The sequence below is a fragment of the Corvus kubaryi genome, unplaced genomic scaffold (assembly GCF_017639235.1).
Source record: "Corvus kubaryi isolate FWS band 111438036 unplaced genomic scaffold, C.kubaryi_AGA036_p1.0 78, whole genome shotgun sequence".
Taxonomy (NCBI): domain Eukaryota; kingdom Metazoa; phylum Chordata; class Aves; order Passeriformes; family Corvidae; genus Corvus; species Corvus kubaryi.
In genome coordinates, this window is record NW_024582065.1 from 3,276,228 (window position 1) to 3,293,051 (window position 16,824).

At 51.5% G+C, this 16,824-nt stretch overlaps 1 protein-coding gene across 1 annotated transcript in view; it reads right to left on the reverse strand.

The window, feature by feature from the left end:
- The window catches only part of ASTN2 (astrotactin 2), a gene marked incomplete at its 5' end in the record, with an annotated part of 241,726 nt that overhangs the window by 185,107 nt on the left and 39,795 nt on the right, over positions 1-16,824 (reverse strand). The window contains 2 exons of the mRNA XM_042052782.1: positions 4,956-5,034; positions 5,777-5,964. Of these exons, the coding sequence (XP_041908716.1) occupies positions 4,956-5,034; positions 5,777-5,964 (267 nt within the window). The remainder of the gene's footprint in view (positions 1-4,955; positions 5,035-5,776; positions 5,965-16,824) is intronic.

The following is a 16,824-nucleotide window of genomic DNA, read 5'->3' on the forward strand; positions in this document are numbered from 1 at the left end:
AATGGTCAATCTGAGGGAATGCTGGGGCTGAAGGAGCCCCAGTGGGGATGGGCCCAAAGCCCACAGGATCTGGAGTGATCCCTCAGAGAGCCGTTTGCTGGGCACAGTGGGAATCAGCCCAGCTCTGAAAAGGGTTTCAGCCTCCTCTCCCCTCCCATACAAGCTGGGGTAAGCCCAGTTGCACTGGTGTGATGTTATATCCACCTGTGGGAAGGACAGCAACCACAGAATCATTGAATGGCCCGGGTTGGAAGGGACTTTAAAGCCCATCCAGTGCCAACCCTGCCATGGGCAGGGATACCTCCCACTGTCCCAGGCTGCTCCAAGCCCCATCCAGCCTGGCCTTGGGCACTGCCAGGGATCCAGGGGCAGCCACAGCTTCTCTGGGTACCCTGTGCCAGGGCCTGCCCACCCTCACAGGGAAGATTTTTTTCCTAAAAGGTGACAGCAGCAGCTCCTAAAAACTTTCTTGCTCTTGGAGATTCCTTAAGGAAGCAGAGAGCTGCCCCAGCCTGAGGCAGCCCCAAGGATGTGCCTCCAGGACACAGCACAGGGTGCACTGGGGCACAGGATTCCTTCCCAGCTCCACTTCAGAGCAGGATGTGAGAGCAGAGGGAAGAGTTTAAGACCACAATTTATACCCAGCTCAGGGGTTGATGGAGCACAGCTTTGGCAGCTGATCATTAGGGGAACATCAGGATGTATGGGAACAAGAAGAAAAAAGGGAACTCCACAAATATGAGCTGAAGAAAATCCTCTGGGAGACCTAGAAGCCAGCAGATAACTCCTCTGCTGCCAGCACAGCCAGCAGAAAGTGGGCATTAAAAATAAAAAATAGCAATTCTGTTAAAAAGCAGCCTGATGAGGTCTGATCACCTTTTACTCCAGACACTTTAATTGTCCCTTGCAAGGTGATGGCATGAGATGCACCAAGGCTTTTCCTCGTGACCACTCTCCAACAAACCCAGCTTATTTCTGCTGGAGCTGGAGCAGAGGCAGCGCAGAGCACGTTTACAACCCTCACACCACGTAGGGATGGTCCTGGCTCTGGTACCCCACAGCCAGGACTTTTACTGGCATCACTCTCAAGAGAGGAAAACCCATCCCTCCACCAGCAGGACGGGATGGGGCTTTGCATCCTCTTCCCAAACCTGCATCCCGGCACTCACAGGCTGCAATGGTCCTACTGATGCCTGATAAAGGGGTCCATGCAGGGATACAACCTGCCTGTCCCACCCAGACCCACCCCTCCACCCCTCAGAGCCTGACAAACACCCCCCCTCTACGGCCAAGGCCGCTGGACACGGCCCCGGGGCTGGATTTAGCATCACACAAGGCAATAATTAAACCAAGACACAAGGCGGTGGGGAACAACAAAAAAATAAATCCCTCTTATGTTTTGTTAAATTCAGCAATTTACAAGGCTGGAATAATTAGTGGTTTAAAATGTTTTGACACAAGCAGCCCCAATAATCATGATAAATCATATCAGGCATATGCCCAGATCCTTGAAGTGACAGATGACAAACAGAGCAGTGACAAGACGCTCCATCACGCAGGGAATCATTGAGTTAATGGAAGAATTATTGCTTCTGAAATCCACTCCAGTCCCATTATGGGGAACATTCCAATTTATCAAAGCCAAATGAACATTAATTGCTGCAGCCTGGTAAGTTTTCGAGCTGCTGTGACCTTCATTGAATTTTAATCCAAAACAGATAAGATTTACTTCCACACAACAGGAAACAACACAATTAAACCCAAATGACAGCTGAGATTATGGTGAAAAAACACAACAGGTGTAATGACAAAAATATTGATTCCTTTCTACTTGACACTGTGCTAAAAAAAAGGTAAATAAATAAAATCTTGCATTTGCATATTTGTTTTTCTTTTCCCTTTATCCCTTCTTTTCATTTGGGAGACAAATTTCAGACACTCAAGCCAAGAGGAAATGGGTGGCAGAGAGTAATGGAGACTGAATTCCCTTTAACTGCAGTAATTAATGTTATGTCTCATTGGGGAGAGATTAAGGAAAAACAGTTAGGAAAGGAAAAAAAATAAAAATTAAGTATTGTCTTGCTGTCAAAGACGCCCTTGAGCATGGGAAGGGAGGTGTGAAGAGGGTCACAGTCAGTGCTTTGCAGGGGTAGATGGTGGCCACAGGGACACGGGCCATGGACACTTTGCTGCTGCACTGGAAGCAAACCAATCCCAAACCAGAAAGCCACAGACTGACAGCCAGAATCACCAGAAGGAGGAGTAAACCCAGGATTTGCACCTCCCTGGGGCCCCCATGCAGCACTGAGGGGGACTTGGCTTTAGAGGCAGAGCAGGAGCTCCCAGCCAAGCCATAAACACCTACAGAAATCCAACCAGTTCCTGGCTTGGAGGTGTCTCACTGCCCAATAAAGCTGTGCCAAGTGCTCTGTAAGAGATGGATTAACCAGATCCCCCAGGCAAACCTTCCCCAGCTCCTATAAATCACCTGCAGCATGAGGAGAGAGGTAAAAGCAAGTGCTACAGCCACTTAAAGGAGATGAAGGAAGCACTTTCCCATGTCCCCTCCTGTCCCCTGGGGAGGGATGCTGGGCTGATGGACAGGGCATGCAGAGCCTGAATGCCAAGGCAGCACTGGGGTGGGCTGGAATTTTGTCCATGGCAGTGTTTTAGTTTATAGAAAGCACACAGGAGACATTGGGCTTCATGACAGGAAGAGGAAGGAAAAGCATTTGGGAAGCTGGGGAGGAGGACACAGGTTGTCCAGTTGCATCCCAAGGCAAAAGGGATATGGACACAGAGGGTGTGGGGACAGGAGGGGGTACCCAGGGCACAGCACAGCCAGAGAACCCCACTGCTGGGGTCAGAGAGCTCAGGTGATGGGGGCCCTCTGGGATGTGCTCCAGCTGGGATCATGAAGGAAAATAAAGCAGCCCAGGGACCTGGGTGAAATATTCCACCCAAGAAACAAAAGCTGTGCCCATTTTATTTCAGCTACAGAACTCCATGAGGCCTCAAGGAGGAAAATAACAACTAACCAACAAAACGGAATCATCTTTGCTGGTAACTCAAAACTTGGCTCGGGTTCACTCAAAAAGTTAATGAACCTTCTGAAAATTCTGGGCAAAGTTTCAAGCCTGTGCTGCAATTCCGACCCAGGAAAGGGATCTGCAGGGCTCCTGCCTCCCCAGGGACACATGTGCAGCCCAGGCCCCATCCCAGACCCACATCCATGCCAGGACCTTGGCTCCTGCTGCAAGGAATGTCAGGATTTATAAAGACAGTGGAATCACATCTCATTCTGTGTGGAAGGAACAGCTCCTTCTCTCCTCTCCTCCTGCTGCTTTTGCAGAAGGGAAGAGAGGTTCAGAGCAGGAACTAACCCTCGTCACAAAGCCACGGGTGCTCCCACACCATCGGCAAAGCACATCTTCCCTGGCTAACCTGGGATTAGAGGGCAAAACCATTTCTGTGACATTTCTGTGGCATTCCCAGCAATGCTGTCAGCTCCATCCCACCGGCACGGCTGCTCCCACCTTCCGAGGGGCAGCAAAGCAAGGCTTTGGCAGGAGCTTCTCCAAGGACCTTCCCAAGCATCAAATCATTACAATCATCTGCTGTATTTCAGAGAGCACCTTCAGCAAGGACTGAGGACCAGGACTGAATCTCCCCTGCTACAGGAAGTCTGCATTTCAAGCAGGAATCACCAGGCTGCAGAGCCAGTGTCACCCCACAGACACAGGGCAATTCTCCACGGCTCAGGTTTGCCCACAACAGCCAAACAATCCCTTACTCAAACCTCCTGCCAGGGACTGAGCTTAGCACACCCAAAAGACACAAGTTGTGCTGTCTTCTTTCTTTGTTCTGTCTCTCATTTACATTTTCAGGCTCATTTTCCAAGTACACATTTCTAACCCCTTTCCCCTCTCCGATCCCCCATCCCATTGACAATTTTAGCAGGACGTAAAACCATTCCGTATCCAACTCAGTAAGCTGCAGCCCCCAACTCCTTTCCCTTCTGCCATCCTGCATCTTATTGTTCCCAGCAGCCTTAATGGAATGCCTCTCTGCCCTCTCATATGCACTCAGCGCCCAATCTAAAGCCCCACTGAGGAGACACTCCAAAAAAACAGATTTAAGTTGCAAAAGCCAAATAGCTGCTTGTTCAAATAAAAAAAATAAAGCATTTGTGCAGCCATTGTCTCTGTTCCTCCTTCCAAACCTAAGGATAGAAGTTGTGGAGACAACACAGATTCCCAGAGATGAACAGATTCACCTTTTGCAGAGGGTTGCTGTGCTGGGACCCCCAATCCCATAAAAGACTTGCTTTGGCAAAGGAATGGCATGTATATACACTGCATATACCAACCTAACTTCTTTCTTTATCTTATCCCAAAGGGATTGAAGGGACAATACACTGAATCCCATTTTACAGATGGAGCTCTAAACCACGGAGGAACCATGGACCAGATCCAAATACGTAGGCAACCACCTCGTGTGATACCGAAACTTTAAAAGGCAACACTGCACATAAACAGTGCGTTAATGAAAGGTCACAAACACCCCAGATGGAGACATTCAAAGCACGGGATCATCTTTTTACTTTTAGGTCACATTTGTCCTTTGCAAGAAATGCTGCAGCCCTTACTCACTTCAAAGATAAACTTCAGCTTCAAAATGAAATGGCCAAGCCCAAATTCTTGCCTTTGCACAATGCTCAAAACACAAAGAACAAGCAGAAATATTCAACTGGCATCTCACTATTGCTTCCAGAGAGGCTAGGGGATGGGCAACCCGGTGTGCCATGACCTTCCTAGAAAGAGTGTCCTGCAAGGAACAGCTCTTGCAGGGGCAGTGGCCGGCTTCCCTGGGGAACAGGTGATTTCAGCAAGTGTAGCAATTCCTCAGCTACAAGTGATTCCAGCTTTTGTGATTCCAGCTCTTTGTGAAATCACCCAGGGCGAACTCGGGGATAGAGAGGCAGGAGCCTCGTACAGCAGTTCCACAGAGGCAGCTTTCCTTGTCCAGCAGCCCCTGTGAAGGGAAGGGCAGGGACAAGGCTCCCTAATCAGGGCTGGGGGCAGGGGTTCTATGGGGTAGGCAGGGGGTGGGGCGGAAACCAACTGGCCAGCGGGGTACTGGGTATTACCATACAGAAACAAGGCGTGCTGGGGGTGGCTCACTTTGTCACCATTGTCACTTTGACCTGCACTGAACTGGGGGTTTGGACAACCCAAAGGGCTCCCCCAGACCTGCAGACCCAGTGAAGGCAGCAGCTCCCAGCTTCAGCTGCAGCTCCTGAGTGGGCCAGGAGCACTGACAGCTCCACATGGCTCACTTTGTCACCATGACCCAGAGGAAGGTTGCTTATCTCTGGGGAAGATCGTCTTGCCCTCAAGTCTCTTCTCCAAGGGAGAGAAGAGGGCTCTTGTGCCATGGGCTCCCAGCCCTTCACACCTCACCACTTTTTGGCAGAGACAGGAGGAACTACAAGGATCCTTGTTACCCTCCCACCAGCTTCTTCCCCACACTCTGTTGCTTTATTTTGTTTCATTTTCTGAGAAAACCAAGCATTCTTTTTTTTTATTTTTTTCCTGGCCCAGTCAAACACATCTCTCCCTTTCTGGAGACCCAACCAAGAAGGGACAAACATCTGGAACCCAGACTCAACACCCTGCTCCTCATCCCCCTCCTCCCACCACGCCCCTGGCTGCCAGCCCCCTCCTCCAAAGGGGTCCCTCCATCCCCTCCAATGCCACCGGCAGCTGGGACTCACCATGACTGAGATATGAAGAATGTGCATCTGCTCCTCCACGATCTCCGAGGGCTCCTGGAGGCTGGGGGGGGTGGCCCGGGAGAGCTGCTCAGCGCTGCTCATGGACACGTGGAAGTACAGGGTGCCATTCTCCAGCCACTGCTGCTTCCAGTGCACCTGAGAAATGTCCGACACGGTCCCCGACATCTCTGCAGGGACAGAACGCACAGCTGAGGGTCAGTTTTCTCCATGATGCCCAAAGGTGTTATTCTAAGTCATTGAGGAAATTGGGACTTTGGAGTCTTACCCCCAGAACTGCTTCTATCTAATTTTAACCTCTACCTGTTACTTCCCCGATACATGAACACTAACGTTTGTCTTCCTCAATGAAAAGCAAGGGGCTACAGAGTGCCTTGGGATTTCTAGGCCAGGAAGGCAACAGTAGTAAATCACACAGGAGGCCCTAAACCTCCCATGGCTCTCCCAGGAAAAAGGCTGGAAGGAGCTCCCAGGGAGCTGCAGCCAAGCCCAAGGGAGTTTCATAGCTCAGGGAGGACACTGTGCCAGACAAGGCAGGATGCAGACACCAGTACACACTGTGCTGGCATTGGCAATGGAAACCTTCTTCCAGCTGTGGAGCAGCAGCACAGCTGTATTTAACAGGGACACTCTCAGCACAGACTGTGAGCACCAGGAGCAAGGGAAGACCACCAGGCTTGACAAATATCTACTGACCTTGGGGCTGCATCTCTCAGTCACCTTCTGCAGCTTCTGCTGGTTTTACATCCCACCCCATCCTGATTTACAGCACAGGCGCCCTGGGAGCCGGGATTACAGCATCCCAGCACACATACCCACACCACCAGCTTTCCCTGACCTGCACTGAACTGGGGGTTTGGACAACCCAAAGGGCTCCCCCAGACCTGCAGACCCAGTGAAGGCAGCAGCTCCCAGCTTCAGCTGCAGCTCCTGAGTGGGCCAGGAGCACTGACAGCTCCACAGCTGCCCAGCACGTTGCACATAGACCTCTGCAGAGAACGGGTTTGGCAGTTTGGCAGCTGAATCAAAACCAGGAAAAAAAAAAATGCTAGTACAAAATAAGCCAAAATATTTCTCCCTCCACACATCTTTTTTGTGTTTGTTTTTCCATTTCCAGTATAAGCAATGGGAAGCAAGACAGGTCTTCTTAGTCACTGGGCCCATAGCTTCAGCAGTCACCGGCTCTGAGGGAGACCCAAATTCAATTCCCTCCTATTTGGGGAGAGACCAGGTCTGACAGCCCCTGCCCCACTGTCTGCAGCTGTGTGTGCCCCACAACAGTCAAGAGCACACGCTCAGGTACTTCTGGCACCACAGTGGAAACAGAGACGAGGTTCTCCTCCTTCTCCTCCACCCTGTCTGCAGAGGGTCAGTGGGGGGACAGCGCCTGTTCCCCTGCAGGCAAAGCAGCCAGGGAATGCTGGTGGCATTTTGCATTTCATTACCCTGAGCCCAGCTGGGCAAAAGCACTTCCAGTTCCAGCTCCCAGTGGAGAGGAAGGAAGGAACAAGCCCAGCTGAGGCTGTCCTCAGGAGCCACCCACACCTTGCAGGACACGATGCTTCAACAAAACGTTCGGATGGTGAGCAGCCACTCAGGCTACAAGACCAGGCACTTCCACTTCGACAAACTTATGTCCCAGCCCAACAAAAACACCTCTCAATCCTTCAGGAACAGGTTTTCTCACCCCTGAAATCAATATATTTTCTAGCAGCAAGCTCCTGGCTTCCCAACATGGATCGAAACAGAGCTGAGCAACCTGCTCATGGAGAAGACCCCATCACACCACAGGTCCTGCAGGGCTGGGGTCAGGGACAAGGCCACCCCATTGCTGCCAGATCCCTGATTCAGCACCTCACTGGTGACACCCCGAGCCACCACAGTGTCACCTCAATCTCACCAGAGGGGCTTGCTCATTGCCTCTGCCCCCCCAGCACAGCTCCTTCCTTATCCCCAACCCTGTGCACACCTGAGCACTCAACAGAGAAAAACCCAACAGCTCCTGACCACACATGGATCCATCAAGAGCCCACACTTGTGCTTGGGAGGGGATGCACGAGCTCCCTGTCACATCCCTGTCACTGCCCTGACATCCTGCTAATGGCCCTTCTCTCCTTTGACATGAAGAACTCTTTGCTGGAGCAAATCAGCATCAGGAGGGTGTTGCCTGAGCACTGGAACCTGTAAATCATGGCAGCCCTGCAGCTGGGAACCTCATGGAATGAACCCTGTGTCTCTCCTCTCCGAATAAGGCTAAAGAAAGAGGTTTCCTATAGCAGTAAAAATAAGAACAAAATGAGAGAAATATCAAGGCTGCTTAATTGCAGTCATCTTCCCAGCAATACTTCAAAGGTCTGTACTGAAAAGCATCTCCTTGTCTAATTAAAATCAAAACAAATGCTACTTTTAGGAGCAAAAGCACTCACTCGGCTTTGCAGCAGAAATCCAAGATCATCCACAGAGGCAAACAGGCCATGGCAGAGCACAGCAGCACCAAGGGAGAGACTCAGTTATGCAAAGCCATAATCTTAATTCTGTCCAGAGGGACAGTCACCCACAGGAGGGGATGGTTTACAGAATTACACACTCATCACACACATATCCTGCAGCAGACCTTTCCTAAGGAGCTCAGGAAGGAGGTTCTATCACCCAGCCCACAGCTCAGACGATGGGGATGCCACAGGACCCCACTGCTCCACTTGCAAAGGCCACCTCCCGTTAGAGAAGCAGGGAAAAAACCTCCCGGGTCAACCGTTCTCCAAGTTTTTCCCCTTACACACACATTTTTGCATGGGATGTTTAAAAGATCACGGAGAACATTTCTCAGGAGTTCTGAAATATAGGCAATTTTTTGGATTTTAGCCTAGACTGAAGATAAGCCTGTTTCATTTTCAAAAGGTCTCTTCCAAAAGTAGAAACTTCAATTTAACATTCATTTCACAATTTTAAGCAAACCCAGCAGCCAGGCAGTTTGTGACAAACACAGACTTGCCAAACCTGGGTACCCATTCCCACATACCTATAAACACTCGTGCGCTTGAGCTTTCATTTCAGGGCACCTGGTTACTACCCCAGCACCCCCAGGACACCACGAGCCTCCAAGCAGATTCACTACTCACAATAAAAATAATTCTTAAAAAGCTTTTTCAAGCCCTGTAGCTGCAGAATCCCTCAATCCTCAAACACAGGGAAGTTTTTTGGCCTCACATACTTGACACGAATATCACGCTGCCTGTGTTTCACTGGACACACACTGTCACTCCACGATCTGCTGTAGTTACAGCAGTGAGAGACTGTCCATCAGACAGAATGTAATCGTCTGCAGCAAGATTGCCTGTTATCAGAGCTTTCAAATGCTTTTGGAACAAATTAAGGGCACTCCTGCACCCAAACAGAATGAGATACGGTTAAGGTTTTAAATGCACAGCAATGGAAAAGCACTTGTGCTCTGTAGCTGTTAAAAATCTCAGTACCCAGCAGATGGGGAGCTATCAGATGGGGTTCAAACACCCCTTTGTGAGTAAAACACCAAGTAAAACAGCCAAACAGATCATCAAACATCTGCCATGCCATCTTCCTACCTGCTCACTGTGCTCAGCAGAGAGGAGACAACGAAGAAACAAGGAGGATCCGGATTCCCCACATCAGGCAGCCAGGCTTCTCCCCTTCTCCCTGTTCAAAGACCCCAAGCAAGGACCACCTCCATCCCAAAGCAGAGGATCTGAGGAATCTGATCTCCCCCACACCAGCGGGTCTATCTCCCCTTTCAGCCTCCCCAAACCTTCACACCTGCCCTTCATCTCCCACCACACAGCTCAGCTGAGCCCAGGGGCAGCACCCACCGGCCTTTGCTATCACCTGAGGATGGTCTGAAAGTAAGAAAAAGGCACACACAGCATTTTTGCCTTTTCTGCCCTTCCTCAAGCTCTGTGCCTTGTACAACTTCTACAGTCCAACATTTTCCTTGGAAATCAAACAAGCCATCCAAACAAAACCCTTCCCACGGCTCAGCCTCTGACCTGAGCTCGTGTCCATCAGCAGGTCACCCATCCAGGATAAGGCAGGGGACAGCAGTGACCACAGCTGATCCCTTCCAACCAACTCTCTAATCCCCTTTTTCCCTTTGCTGTTCCTACAACCTTACATATAAACATTTCATTGAAGTCTTCAACTTGTATTACAATCAAACTTAAAAGCAAGGGGGGCTAAATGCATTTGGTTGGGAACCAAGACGATTCCCATAAAAGCAGATTATGCTGACATGATGAATACAAAATGAAACAGCAGATATTAAAGTTGGAGGGTTGTTACTCTGTGCCTTCAGGCTCCTGGCCACCCTACCCACCTCCTCCCTTCTCTCCCCCCTCCTCCTCGGTCTCACTGAAGGCAGGGATAGCCTTTTCACCTCTGCCTTCTCCAAGGCAGCCTGCCAGGCTTGAAATATTCACCAGCTCTCCCCAGCCCCCACCCCAACCTCATGCAATGCCTCAACATTCACCACTCACCCGGGAAGTTGCAGCCCTGCCTTATCTGTCATGGCATTGTACAAAGCCTGTGTTGTGTTTAATTGGCTTGTTCTTGCTAATCTACCATGATTATTGTATTTTTATTTCATTCTTGAAGGTCATTATTAAAATAAGCCCTTTTGCTTAGAGCAGTTCATCCCCACAAGGTTCCCCGCCCCCGGATAACCAAACCCTCCTTGTGCCTCCTCCCGGCTCCCCAGCGCTGCTCAGACCTGCTGGGCACCTTTCCTGTCAGCACCGAGTGCTTGGGGTGATGGCTGAGGAGCCAGTGAGTAATTTCCAGTGCACGGATCCAGGCTCCTCCGGCCTTTTTCCTCCCCACCTGCTTCATCCCAGCAGGACCTGCACCCTGCAGCCAGGCTTCCTCAGCTCACCTGCACAGTTCAGCAACTCAATCTGGCAGAGGAAAAGCCGGCGATCTGGTTAGTGACTGTATTTCCATTTACAGAGACACAATTGCAGTGTGTGGCCCCTTCTTCCACACCCCTCATCCTGCCACCCCATTCCATTGCTGTGCTTCCAGGGGCTCTCCTGAGTTAACATTCTCCAGAGGCAACAACCTCCAATAAAGTGCTAGTTCAGAGATCCTTCGGTGCTAGCTACCACTTATGCTAATAAAGGAAATTTATGCAGAAAGTCATAAACAGAGAGCTCTCCCCAGTGCCCTTGCCAGCGCAGGATTGCTCCCTGCGGAATAGATTATCACGCTCTGTGCAGACTAGTTCCAAAATGACTCTAGAAATGGGGCTTCCCCCATGCTCCCCGGGGGGCTATTCTGCAGTCAAACAGGCCCTAAGAGTTCCAAGAGTTTGGGTCTTTTGGTGGCAATGTGGTGGAGTTTTTTTATCCAAATCATTAACTCAGGGTTTTTTCTTCCCTTCCCCTCCGCTCTTTTTTAACATTTTCCTTCCCTTACACACCTCCTCCCCTGCTCTTCCCTCACAGTACTCCCTGGGGCAGCACACAAATGCAGCTGCAGATCATAAAAAGTAATAGAGAAGCTCAGAAATTTAAGAAAGGGGGGGGAAAAAAAGATGACAAGCTTGCTCTGATCATCTCCTTTCAAAGCCACTGTCTGTGAGAACACAGTGCTGCACCTGCAGGGCATTTCATGGGTGGCTCTGGCACTGTGCGGGTCTGCAGGGACACAGAATCGTGGAATGGTTTGAGTTAGAAAATCTCTCTGAAATCACTGAGTCCAGCTGTTAACCCAGCAGTGCCAAATCCAAGACATGGTGCCTGTCCAGGCATGGTGCTGGGTGGAGGAGGGCTGGAGACAGCCTGGTCTCGGGGTGGTCCAAGGGGTCCCATCGGCACCGGGTGCAGGCTGGAGCACTCTCTGCATCTCACTGCCAGCAGCATCACACAACTGACCTTGGAGAGGCAAAATGGGGTTTGCAGTCAAGTGGGTTTGGCTGTTTTCAGGCTCTGCTGGAAGGAGAAGAACAAGCAGCCGGGCTCAGGCGTTGCTCCTGGGACCAGTCACCTCAAAGACACAAGGATGTGGGAGGAGCTGAGCTGCCACCAAAGGGTTCCTGACAACCAGAGCAGTGTGACTGAAGGTGGGGGCAGATCCCAAGCCCAATAGGAACACAAAAAACAAGAAAACCTCCTCAGTTCGGATGGAGAGCTTGTAGACTGCATCATCCAGAGGCGGTCCAAGAGATGAGCCAGGGTGAGCAGGGAGGACAGAGTCAGCCCCTTCCAGGCCTCAGCCCCTGGAAACACTTCAGGCAACCGGAGGGTTGGGCTGCTCCAACACAGCTCTCTTGGTCTTGGCTCTGGAGCCCTCTGCACCATCCCCACATCCCTTCGGCCTCCCTAATCCCAGGCTTTAGGCTCCCTGAACACATCAGGGAGCAGATATTGATTTGCCTGTGCTGCCCACAGATCTCAGTCTGACTCCACAAAGCCCAGAGAAGCTCAGCACACTCCGCGCTCCTGCAGCTGCTTTGATTGCAGTTCAGGCTCCAGCACATTACCCTTATTTATGATGCCAGGGCTTCCGTGTGGCGCCTCAGGCACTCTGAAATTATTACAGGGCCCTTTGACTTTCAATTCCCTTCCATCCAATCCCATCTTTACCTGTCGGCAGAGGCTCCCCTGGCCAGCGGTGGGAGCCAAAGGCGCAGGCAGACAATGCTCCTGCAGGTTCTGCCGATCCTGCAGGAATTGCTGGCACGTGGGGTATGGGAGAGCAGGGGGAGAGCGCTCCTGGGTGAGGCTTTCTCAGATAGAGGAGACACCCAGGCTTGGAGCAGCACCAGGGGTGCTCAGCCACAGCCCCTCCGCGGTGTCGTCCTGATGCTGCCATGAGGAAAAATAAGGTGAAGAAATGTTACTTCAAGCATCAGAGCCCCTCTTTCCTGCATCCTGCAGGTGCCAGAGGGATGGGTGTGAAGGAGGCGCCTTGATGCACGGATTTTGCTCTCCTTCCCTCTCTCCTTCCCCAGTCCCCACCCCTCTGTTAAGGCACAGGAGTTTTCTTTGGAGGTGCTTTAGGGTTTTAGTAACAAGCTCAAGCTTTACTGCTTCTCTGGAGCCTCTTGGCTCACCCAAGAGAAGTGCAGGATTTACTTTTGAAACAGCACCTGAAGGCACAAGGAAGAGGGAGATGTCACAGGAGAAAGAGCTGCTGGTCCATGAAAGCTGCTGTTGTGGCAGTGCATGGGGAAAGCTGGGACAGTCCTCTTGTTCCCAGTTACTCCAGATCCTCAAATCCAACAACAGACAGACCTGATAAATGGGGAGAAAAAAATCTACCTGAAAGGCACAAGCATCATTTTTGATGGTCCAACTCTCAATCTCTGTTAAAGAAATCCGTGCCTTTGATTCTGAAGCTTTTCTGCAGTAACAGGCACACAGCACTGGCCTGGCTCTGTGTTCAGGGTGGATGAAGTGAGCCAGGTTTGCATGCAGACCGTGGGGATGTCCTGGCTCAGAAAGCCCAGTGATAGGCAGGGAATGAGCAGATCTGCTGCATCAGGGCAGGCAAAGCCGCCCAGCCCGAGCCCTGCATGGACCTGGCCTGCCCCACTCCAGGTGCCAGCCTGCCCCTGCTGCCACATGGGACATCTCTCCATCACTGCCCCAGCCCTGTGTGGGACTCCAGCCTGTCTGAAAACACAGCCTGGCTCCTGCAGGACCACTGCAAGCTTTAGAAGGTCTATTCCCACCACACACGCAGAGGAATGGCCTTTGAAAGCCTTCACTAGGCACCTGGGTAAGGAAAAACCCCTATTTAACCCTCAAGGCCAGGCAGAGCTCAGCCATCTCAGTCCCTCTATGGCTACACCGGAGCTTTGCTTGGAGCCTGAATGGATCTGAAGTGTCCAATGACACAACCAGGGAAGAGCTGCTGCCTCTGATAACCACTCACTTGAATTTTCACTGCAGCCAAGGGACCACCAGGGAGGTGGCTGGGCAAGGCACAGGGATGGCACAGGGAAGGGACACAAGGAAGAGGTACAGGGAAGGGACACAAGGAAGAGGTACAGGGAAGGCACAGGGAGGGCACAGGGTGGGCAGAAGGAGGGCACAAGGAAGGCACAAGGAGAGCACAGGGAGGGCACAAGGAAGGCACAAGGAGAGCACAGGGTGGGCACAAGGAAGGTACAAGGAGGGCACAGGAAGGGCACAGGGATGGGGCACAAGGAAGGGCATCATGCATCACCTGCAGCAGCAGCACATGGTCCCCAAGTGCACAGGAAATGCTGGCATATGGAAACAGGGCCAGATGGCTTCTGCCATTATAACCCAGATCCCAGAGAACGAGAGGGAAGGAGCCCAGTCAGCCCCCACCTGCCTGCATTGCTCCTGCTTCCTTTTCCCGGGCACTGGTAAGGCTGGGGTGGGAATGCCTTTTCCCAGGACAGCCTCCAACACAGACACTGTGGCAGCAGAGCAGCCCCAGGAGTCAGGATGGCACCAGGCAAGGCTTGTGGAAAGGGAGAACATTTGGAAAGCCACCCCTATGGTCTCTTCCTTGTGCAGGTAACAGCAACAACAGCAACTTTCCCTTTGTCTGTTTCTGAGTTTCTGCGGGAGCTGAGAGCTGGGAGCAGGGCAAGGGCAGCCGGGCACAGCAGGGTGGGCATTAGGGCAGAGCAGGACTGACACAAAGGGACAGAGAGGGAACGTGCCTGTCTTCCCTGCGAGCTGTGACAGCAGCAGAAGGGCAAGATGACCTATTCAGGGGATTTGAAGAGTGTGGCCAAGCCAGGCAGGCTCCAGGACAAAGCAGAGAGGTGCATTTGCTTCACAGCTGCAGAGGAGCCAGCATCAGTCCTGGGGGTGAGCACAGCTCCAGGCTCCATTAGAACCAGCCAAGAGCTTTCTAAGTCCTCTGCATTTTTAAATCTCTCTTTGGGAAACAGACCTCTTAAAATAAGGCAGTTTGACAGCTCACGGCTCTGCTCAGACTGTGAAGTAATTTTTCTACAATGGCTCCTCCATGGACCTGCCCCCCCAAAGGGGAGGTGGAACAGGCAGAGGAGGAGAAGAAAACAGGAGAGAGGAGGTCTGGTCGCCTTCTACAAACACTAAGACAGTTCCATCTCCTGAGAGGTGGATGTCCTTTTCCAAGGAGAAGGAGCTGGCCGGGCATTTTCAGGGGAGGAAAAAAAATCAGCTAGTGGATTACTTGGGATCTTCTGCCTGTGTGTCACCTGGAGCACCAGGTGGGTGCATCAAAAGCCAAACAGCCTGAAAATTCTGGGTATGCCCTTGCCCAAAAAGGCAAAAATATCAGTTACCAGGAATGACCAGTTGCTGCTGCCTCTCCACCTGCATCGGGATGGGGGCTCCTACACTCACCGTGTCCCTTCCCTGCTGTCAAGGCAGACATCCACAGTGGTTACAAAGGATTAAGAATCTTATCTCTTCTCCAGGACAGGCTTTGAGTGCTTGCTCCCTGGAAAGCTCCTAGAGCCTGCCAGGTATCCGAGGTACCACTCAAGTACCCAGGTTTTGCCTGGGCTACTCAACAAACCTCAAATTCAGCTCTTACCCATAGAAATGAGTTCTTGCAACCTCACAGAAAATTCATTTCTCTCTAAGACTATTACACCTTAACCCAGGAGCAACCTTGCACATTTATCTACTCCAGTACCCAGAGAGATTCCCAGGACACTCTGACAGGACTGCCCCAGAGTGTCCCAGCCCAGGATGCTCTGACAGCCTCCCGTTGGCCAAGCACCACCAGAGCTCTGCAGGAAAGAAGCCCAACAAGGGCTGTGAGAAAGCAGACTGCTGCTCCCAAAGATGCCATCCCAGGGTGCCAGATCCCCCTGAGCAGGACAAATCACCCAGGCAGCCTCAGTCCTGGAGCCAAGGGCTGCCCTTGGAGGCTGCAAACCATCAGGCTGCCAGAAGCAAAAAGGTTTACTGAGATGAGCTGTGAAAATTCTCACCTCTCTCTGCACTGACTCCCACTGCGGTGAACTGGACTCAGAGCAGCTGATGTAAGAGCACAGCAAAGTCGCTGGAGGGCTCAGAAAGTGGCACTGTAAGATGAGGAGATGTTAAAATCCAAAATAATAAAAGCAACCAAATTTATCAAGGCTTCTCAGAGCCTGGAGGAAAAACAATTTTTCCCCATTTAAAAGTGGGTAAGGCACAAGAGAAGCTGAGCAATTTGTCAGAGATTGGAAGCAACAAAGTGGCAGAGACCAAAGCCTGAAGCAGACACTACACACCACCACCACCACCCAGCCCCCCCATTCCAACCCTTCCCCTGCAGCTTCCCATCTCCTTCCCCACTAGGAGATAACATGTCATTATCTGGTGCCCCCACCATTAGATCCAAGAGCAGCATGGTCTCATTTGCTGTCCTAATAAGAGCCTCAGTGAAAGCTGTACAGGAGCTGCCCAAAAAAGGGACACCTACACCAAGACAGAAGAGACATGGAGCACTCTTCCCCTTGATCTGCATACACAAAGGTCATGGGAAAGTGGCAGAGGGGGATGAATCCTTGCAGCCTCATTAGAGGGAAAGAAACTGTTTCTGCAAATAATTGATTTCTAAATTTATCCCCTAATTAAATAGGTTCCCTGGACGAATCTGCATGCAAGATGCAAGGTGATGATTTAGTGCCTGGCTTCCTCTGGGAACGCATCAACACATGTTTGCAAATTGTCTCTCTGCCAGGCTCAAAGGAAAGGTGATCATTTCCCCACGCCAGCGCTCCCAGCCCCTCCTGACAGCTGGAGCCTCGGCACAGCCAGCTGAGCTCCCTCTGCGCCAGGTTCACCAGAGCCACACGCAGCGAGAAGGGTGTTGGTCACCTGTCACTGTTCCCCTGCTCCAGAGCAGGGGACCCATCCCTGCTCACACCCTGCCCCAGTGGGAGCCAGCCAGAGGGGTTTCTGGCAGGCAGCAGCTGTGAAACTCGGGCAGGACTGCAAATGCACTGCCCAAACTCGGCACGTAGCGCTGCAAGAATGAGAAACATTATCTCCAAAACACGCTCCTGCTTCCGACATCAATTCCACGGCTGTTCCTGT